Source organism: Apodemus sylvaticus, chromosome 7, assembly GCF_947179515.1.
Source record: "Apodemus sylvaticus chromosome 7, mApoSyl1.1, whole genome shotgun sequence".
Lineage (NCBI taxonomy): Eukaryota > Metazoa > Chordata > Mammalia > Rodentia > Muridae > Apodemus > Apodemus sylvaticus.
In genome coordinates this window covers 91,660,007-91,668,841 of record NC_067478.1, presented here as the reverse complement: position 1 = coordinate 91,668,841, position 8,835 = coordinate 91,660,007, and the positions used below count along the sequence as shown (strand labels likewise).

General features: G+C 33.9%; 1 protein-coding gene and 1 pseudogene across 1 annotated transcript; both read left to right on the top strand.

Annotated features, from left to right (window-relative positions):
- The first annotated feature begins 368 nt into the window (after positions 1 to 368).
- On the top strand, positions 369 to 3,090 carry LOC127689764 (olfactory receptor 147-like; annotated as a pseudogene).
- Positions 3,091 to 7,466: 4,376 nt separating this feature from the next.
- LOC127690039 (olfactory receptor 8B3-like) lies at positions 7,467 to 8,399 on the top strand. Its single transcript, XM_052189602.1, has one exon. It carries the CDS (start codon positions 7,467 to 7,469, stop codon positions 8,397 to 8,399), a length of 933 nt encoding a protein of 310 aa, XP_052045562.1.
- Positions 8,400 to 8,835: the final 436 nt, after the last annotated feature.

Sequence of the window (8,835 nt, the reverse complement as noted above, 5' to 3'; positions counted from 1 at the left end):
TTATGTACATCACAGAAGAACTAGGATGTCTAAAGGAAGAAAGGAAAGGGAAATAAAAGACTAGATCCAAAAGCGTATTTTGCAAACCACATCCCACCAACTAAGATTATAAATGGTTACAAGTGCAATTCAGACACACTACCTCAATAGGTTGAGGCAAGGACAGAAGAATACTATTGTATTATCCAGGATATTAGAATGAGTATGGGTTGACTCACATTTTTACTAATGGGAGAGTGTGAAAATATATTCATATTACAAAGCATGACTTTTGTCCATTGTGCTAAACTCAGCTGATATTAACATCTTGGAACAGATCTGGTTTACTCATTAATAAATTTTTCTTGACTTACAGATTTTCAGTGATAAGCATGATGACTGGAAATACCGCTTTTGTGACAGAATTTGTCCTTGCTGCTTTGACAGATTGTCCAGAGATCCAGCTGCCCCTCTTTTATTTGTTTTTAACAATCTACATAGTCTCAGTGGTGGGAAACTTTGACTTGATCAGCTGATTGGCCTTAATCCTCATCTGAATAACCCCATGTACCATTACCTGTTCAACATCTACTTCATGGACCTCTGTTACTTTTCTCTCTTCAGCCCCTAAATGATGCTGAACTTTGTCTCTGAGAAGAATTTTATCTTCTATGAGGGGTGCATGACTCAGATGATTCTCTTTCTCTTTTTGTCATCCCTGAATTCTACATGTTGATCGCAAAGTCTGATTGCTATGTGGCTGTCTGTAATCCTTTGATGTATAATGCAGGGAGCCAACCCCAGCAGAGGCATTTCTTCTTGATCCTTCTTGAGGCAACAGAAGGGGGAAGAGCATCTGTGTGGGTAAGACTTTGTCTTACAGAAAATTCAGGGTTGCTGTATAATAAAAAGTTTACTTATCTAAGTCTAAGTTACTAGGCTAACATAGCTAACCTGCCTTCTGTGTTCCTCTGAAGCCAGAGACTGCAGTCTCAGGCATTTAACACCTCATCCTAAAACAGCAGGAGAGTAAGTAAAGGATTAGTTGCTAGAGCCTTGTCCATATGCCTCTTGCTTGTTAGTCTAGGGGGAAGATAGGAGCAATAAACTTCTATTGAACCAGAAGAGAATAACACTTGCAGAAAGAAAAACTTCTACATAAGAGAATATGCATAATCTCACATAAATTCATACATACACCTTCATACATATTTTCACAGTCAGTTAGGCCCAACTTGCATGCATTCTCAAAATTTCATGCTTACACACACACACATGCACACATTCTCACAATTACATATTCATACACACAAGTATATTTACATTTGCATATGGGGCAAAAGACCAAGCACCAGTGCAGAAAGAACTCACTCATTCTGGATGAAAGATGTATTCCAATATTTATTGCATCGAGAAAGAAAAATCTTCCACCCTTTTAATGCTAAATGAATTAACTCCATGTTTGTAAGAAAAAATGTTGTTTCTCTTAATAAGACTAATCTTTTCTTGTCCTTACCATGGGACCTGTGCGGTCCCATGGTAAGTAGAAGGCTGCCTGCTCCTTCTGCTCTCTGCAACATCTTTTTTCTCTTTCCCTCTGCCTCCTGCACATAGTTCTCTTAGTTATTTTATGTTACCTATAGTTTCTAAGTTATTCCACTCTGCATTCTCCTTCTAATCTTGTTCTCTTTTGACTAAAAACTTCTCAGTTCAGTTCTTCTCTCAGCTCTATTCCTCTCACTCAATACTTCTGGTCTGACTTCTCTTGTCCTCAGCCCTTAAACATCCTTCAGAACACATGATCACATGTTACAAAGTTCATCATAAGTTCACACAAAATACCAAGTGAGAAATTCAAATAGAAGCTCACAACAGAGAATGTTTACATGCATATCCATTAGGAGTAATTATCTAGCTATCATCTGTCTTCTCTACAGGTTTGTAAAAAGTTTAAAACTATAACTAAGTTATCAGTGAAATTTTGTATAGATAACCCACTTAATATTTAATCTTCTGTCCTAACACCTATAATAAATCCTAGTTCCCTTTTTATGACCTTTGGTTAATTGTTTTACAACTTCTTGGAATGTACTCTGAGTAGGAGAAAGTCTGGTTGCCATCTAAGAGCAATAAACTTGTGACACTTGGGAGACTGGCAGAGTTCTCATTGCAGTTTGACTATAGAAAAGGACCTAGTAGCCTTCCCATTATAAAAGAGCTTAATAATCATAAATATAATTCTAAGAATACTTATAGGATCATCATTAAAACTTAAGTCATCTATTTGTATACATAGCATCACTATAAGACAGTACATCTTCGTTGATCTGCAGAGATCTGATCCAAAGGGGTGTGAAATTACTTACTGATTATTATAAATGTATAATAATATCAACAGGAAAAGCATATAAATAGCAGGAATCTTTCCTAAAATTAGTCCCCCACAGCCTTGCTGAATGGGGGCTCACCTGTCGCAGATTATATAATAATCTGAGGCAGGCATTTCAGGATAATCTTCTGCTAGTATATTAGCTTGTCCCATTATGGCTCCTGACAGTATAATGTCACCATGTCCTCTCAGGACTGTTCTGTGATATCTTTTGCTGCTTATTGGATCAGGGTTGCTGGATCCTCTGCCCACACAGGCTGCATGCTCTGACTGACCTTCTGCAATGCCAATGTCATCAAGCATTACTGGAGTGACATTCTCCCTCTCCTCCAACTTTCCTGCACCAGCCCCTATGTTGATGAGGTGTTGGTTCTCATAGTTGTGGCTATTAACATCACAATCCCCAGCTTTACCATCCTCATTTCCTATGTTTTCATCCTTGCCAACATTCTAAACATCAAATCCACACAAGGAAGATCAAAAGCTTTCATCACCTGTAGCTCTCACATCATTGTGATTTCTCTTTTCTTTGGGTCAGCTGCATTCATGTCTCTTAAATACTGTTCTGATCAATAGATCAAGGAAAAATATCTTCAGTTTTCTACACTAATATCAGTCTTATGATTGAACCTCTGATCTACAATTTGAGGAACAAAGATGCTGAGATGGCAATAAAAAAATTAAGTTTCAGAGAAAAGACAGATTGTAATTGGAATCAATAATCCTGTAAGTAATTGGGGGGGGGTCTACATTTTTGTCCGTATTTTCAGTGAAGATCTTTTTCATGTCAGTGTATAAGTTGGAAAATTCTCTTTACAAAGTATGGATAATTTTGTTTCTGTAACTCCAATATACCTTACAGCTTATCTAAATGATTGATTGATATCATGTCGACAATTCAATAAACACACAATTTTTTATCATTGTTCCATACTTTGTCTCCAAGCCTATTTCTCACCTCAAAGAAAAGTAAATTTTATGTTACAAAACATTGAGTCATTTTACATATAAAACCAAAACTGACAAATAATAGGTGCTTTCTCATTTTATAATAGAATCAGAATTACCAGAACTGTAGAGAATTTGTAAAAGGCAGAAAGAAGAGGTCAAATCTTGTATTTGGTTTCAATCTGGAAAATTATATTTGAATACAATACACCACATAGTGACTCCAGTAAATGATTTTATTTTTAAATTATAAAATAAAAAATTTTACATTTTAGGCTCTAAAGAAGTAACAATAATGTCAGATGATGAATATTTCATTTTATTCAATTTAATTAGTACACAAAGTATATCTATTGTTTAGCATTGTTACTCATAAACTGCATACATATGATTTTATTTTAAATTACAAATAACTTTATAAAAATTAATCATTGATTTATTTAATTTCTAAATAATGTAGGCAGAGTAATTTACAACTAAGTTCAAGACCTCAATAATTGTGCTTCAGAACAATTACATATTTACATTACTATATGTGTGTGTTTGTGTGTTTACACACACATACTATATATATATAAATACATATACAATTATATAATATAAATATTATATATAATAATATAAATATACAGATACTTATATATATTTAATATATATATATTATATATATATATATATATATATATATAAATGTTTTTGTGTATATTTGCATGTAGGTATATGTGTATGTATATGTATAGATAATTTGAAGTAGTATATAATAAAAGGAAAAATGAATAGTATCTTCTAGGATTTTTAAATCTAAAATGAACTTTATATATATTTATAGTTTGTAAGTTTCTTTGAAAATACAGGTCCACCTTCAAGTGTTACTTGAATCTGCATTTTAGCTTTTGTTTGATTACTTAAAACAGTCATTTGGAATGTGATGTTATAAGGTGAAATATCAAAGTTGCTTATTTTACATTAATTTACATTTTCATTTGTGTCTACCTTCCCTTTGCTTTTTCATTTTCCACCAGCATGCTAACCTGTAATAATTTTTAAATGTTGAAAATTTTAAAAATTGCATATTTGTGGATTTTTATAAGTCAAAATCATGTGATTACATTTCACTACTTTGATGAATATATAGATGATACATTTACATATTAGAATTAAAGATTCTAATTTGGTTGTTTTGTAACCACTTAATAACATGTATTTTACTTGATAAAAATGTTCATATTTTTCCTAAACTGTTAATCATCAAGAAGGGCAGCCCCTCAGAATTTTTTAGTAATTGTTTAAAATTTTAAGTTGAGTTGCAACACAAAAAATGTTATTTTTTGTTGTTTTCTTTGTTTGCTTGTTTGTTTATTTGTTTGAGAAAATATTATTATGTAGCCCTGGACGGCATGGTGTTTAATATGTAGAATCATGCTAGCCTTGAATTCACAGAGATTTGCCTGCCTCTATATCTTGAGTGATGTAAATAAAAGAGTACCCCACTTCACACAGAGCAATAAATGTGATTTTAGGGTTTTTGAGGTCTGGGTATATTGCTCAGTGGTAGAGCTCATGCCTAGCATGGGTGACTTCCTGAGTTTTATTCAGATCTATGAAAGCAAGACATGGCCTTGAGAAAAATATTTAATACAAGGTGACTTCCTTTAAAAAGAAACCGAAAAATAATGAGACTATGGACAAAAACAGAAATAGACTCTGTGGAATATTACCACGAAAGGATTTGGGAACAAAGAGAAAATGACAAAAGTATCAGATTTCCCTTAAGTGATAAAGATTACTTTCAGTTGGGAGTTCAGTATTGGTCCCAGCACAGAGGAAATACATTCCCAAAGGGAGAAGGCATAACTGAATAGAGAACTAGTCCCTAAAGGTTTAGACACACGTGACAGTCAAACATACAAATGCAATAACCCAATTCCCTCTTTGTTTCTGAGGCCTGTGTCCAGAGAACACTTGAAGAAAAGCTCTTCCTTAACCATAGCTACATGTAGGACAGTAGTAAACTATCTAAAATATCTACTGTTGCCTAGTGGCCAACATGATAAAAATAAAAAGTGAATGCTTCCCTGTGATTATTAGGGGCATTAGAAAATAGCTTAGAAGATTATAATCAGTAGTTCAGAAAGATTTCCAAAAAGTGTAGGATATTAATTTTGTACTGTGTCACCTTGGAATCAAGGATATCTAAGTCCTCTTCAGGATACCAAGATAAATTAAACCTGTAAGTAAGCAAGAATGTGTTTTTCACTAAAGGAAGGTAAGTTTTGAATTCTATGTCATTATTTTACTATTTAATAGGCACTTTCATGGAAATATATTGAAGCTCTAAAATGTTCATGTGGTAACAATTTGTTTTAATCCATGTGTTTATGGAATGCTCAACAATGAAACTGATTTAAATGTGGCTTTTTGAATGCAGGACTGCTTTCATTTGGTTGAAAAATATATGCAGTCAGGAGATAATCTTAAGATATACCCTCTTAACAAATTCAAGATGACAATGGGGCACTATTCCTGTTAAGATGTTGAACAGTAGATCTCTAGGTCTAGACAACTTTTCCAATTGAATGGATTACTTTTTATCATATAGTCATGATAGGTCTCATGCAGGTTTGAAACCAACATCTTTTATTATACTATTATTTTCTTATTCATCAATTTATACAATGACATTTGACATCTATTTATTTCTTAATTCTGATTTTTCCCTCACATTTGCTCCAGTAACCAACATTTTATGATATATGTGTGTGGACCAAACTCTTAGATTATAATATCATAGGAGTCATAAAGTATTTTCCACTTTGTGGTTTGAGCCCATTATATTTACAGAAAGGTGTCATATTGAGCTGTAGCCCCAAACCCAAGATCTTACTTTGTTTTCTAATCTGTACAGTCATAAAATTTAACCAAAATTCACTAGAAAATATCCTGAAACCTGGGCAGAAGGTTTGTGTAAGTCAGTAAAGTAGGAGTTGTTTTTGGTTTCTTAATCAGGAAGTTCTTTTCATGAGATAGAGCTCACTCCTGAATTTGTGATTTTTGTTGTGAGAGGGCTGGTAACTAAACTTGAGAATTTCAATAAGAATTCAGAAAATGAACATAGTCCACTCAAATGAATTTCTAAAAGTCTAGGTATACCAAGCGTATAAAGAATGATAGACCTGGGAAAAATGACCGAAAGTGAGAGAGAGAGAGAGAAAGAGAGAGAGAGAGAGAGAGGGGGGGAGAGAGTTAGAGGGAGAGAGAGATAAAAGAAAGATAGAAAGAAAGAGAGAGGAAAGAAGGAATATAGAGAGAAGGAGAAAGAGAGAAGAGTGGGAGAGGGGGAGGGAAGAAAGAGAGAGGAAAGAGAGGAAGAGAGGAGGAAAGGAAGAGAGGGAGAGTAAGAGAGCAAGAATTACTTAGACAAACAGACCAAGATAGACAGAAACAGACAGAGACAGAGAGAGACATAGTCAGAAACAGAGCTAGAGAGTTAGAGACTGAAAGAGTGACAGACTCAGATTAACCTTATAAATACTATTAAAAGTGATACTTTCAAATCACTATTGATCCAACAGATATTTCTCTACTTGTTGATCAGCCAAAACTTGCTACACTTTGAAGTATGCACAATGAACCAGATTAATAATAAGTTAATTTATCAACATCTGCTGCTCCCTTTTTAAACTACCAGAGTACAGAAATAGCACACTACATTAACTATCTGTACAATTAAATTCTTTTGTATATGTTATGCAAAGGCTAAATTTAGATAAGTTCAGTGCCTTTAACTTCTTCTAGGACAAGAAAGAGGCTGAGTCAAAGAAATAATATAAAGAGACGAAAGGCAATTTGACTTGATACAACCTGCATCACCTTTCTCTCTTAGTTTTTCTAATAGTTGCATTGTGTATGACATTAATCTATTCAGCTTGTATACATTGTTGTTGATGCTCTAGAATATACTTCATGTTTAAAAGGATAGATCATGCCTTTGAGTAATGTGGTATCATGAAATGATACTTTTTATCAAATTAATAAATTTCAGATATTACTAATACATACCTCACTTATATAGGAGAAATTATGGTGTTATGTTCATTCATGCTACCTAATTTTATCTGAATTTTCTTCCTACAGATTCTTTTAGAGAAGAATGGCTCTGAAAAATGCTTCTCTGGTCACTGAGTTCATCTTGATGGGGTTAACAAACGAGCCTGATGTACAAATACCCCTGTTCCTACTCTTTCTGATGACTTACATGATAACTACTTTGGGGAACTTGGCTTTGATCCTGCTGATTGTTCTGAATTCTCACCTTCACACTCCCATGTACTTCTTTCTCTTTAATTTGTCCTGGGTAGACCTTTGTTATTGTTCAGTTGTTACACCCAAAATGCTGATGAACTTTGTAGTAAAGAAGAATGTCATTTCTTATGAGGGTTGCATGGCACAGTTCTACTTCTTTTGCTTTTTTCTCATTTGTGAATGTTATGTGCTGACAGCAATGGCCTATGATCGCTATGTGGCCATTTGCAATCCACTTATGTACAACATTGTCATGTCTCCTAAGGTATGTTCTTATCTTATTTTTGCTTCATATTTAATGGGGTTTTGTGATGGAATGATCCACACTGGATGTGTCCTGAGACTGACCTTCTGTGATGGAAACACCATCAACCATTATTTCTGTGACCTCCTCCCTCTGCTACAGCTCTCGTGTACCAGCACCTATGTTAATGAGATAGAGGTGTTAATTGTAGCAGGAAAAAACATCATTGTACCCACTCTTATCATCTTTACCTCTTATGGCTTTATCCTCTCAAGCATCCTCAAAATCAGCTCCACAGCAGGTAGGTCCAAAGCCTTCAGCACATGTAGCTCCCACATAATAGCTGTTTCTCTGTTCTTTGGGTCATGTACATATATGTATTTAAAACCCTCCTCATCTGGATCTTTGGACACAGGAAAAATATCTTCTGTCTTTTATAACATTTTGGTCCCCATGATGAATCCATTAATCTATAGTCTTAGGAATAAAGATGTTAAAATTGCTTTGAAAAAATCTTTAACCCAAAGAAAGTTTTAAACCTAATTTGGTATTGGTTTTTAGCTTTAGTTGTAACACCAAGAGTTATTGTGTACTCTTTAATATATTTCTCTGGATTCTTATCTGTATTGTGTGTGTGGGAGGGATCAACTTGGAGGGGAGCATTTGTTACTTCTTTAATTTTTAGTATGTTTTCTTTGGTCCTTACCATTGGAAAGCGTTCATCCTTCACTATTTAGCAATTAGATAACATCATCATGTAAATAACTTCTTCCTTTCATTATCATTTTATAACATTCTCTAAAGTATTCATTGTTGGTACAAGTTCAAATAAAGATTACATAAATAATAAATAATAGCATGCTATTGGATGGTACAGTTATTGTCTTCTTTTTAAGTTGTAATTCAAATAGTCTGTCTCTATTCCCAATATACTTTCCTTGGTGACTATATTTCATTTGAAATATGGTTCCCA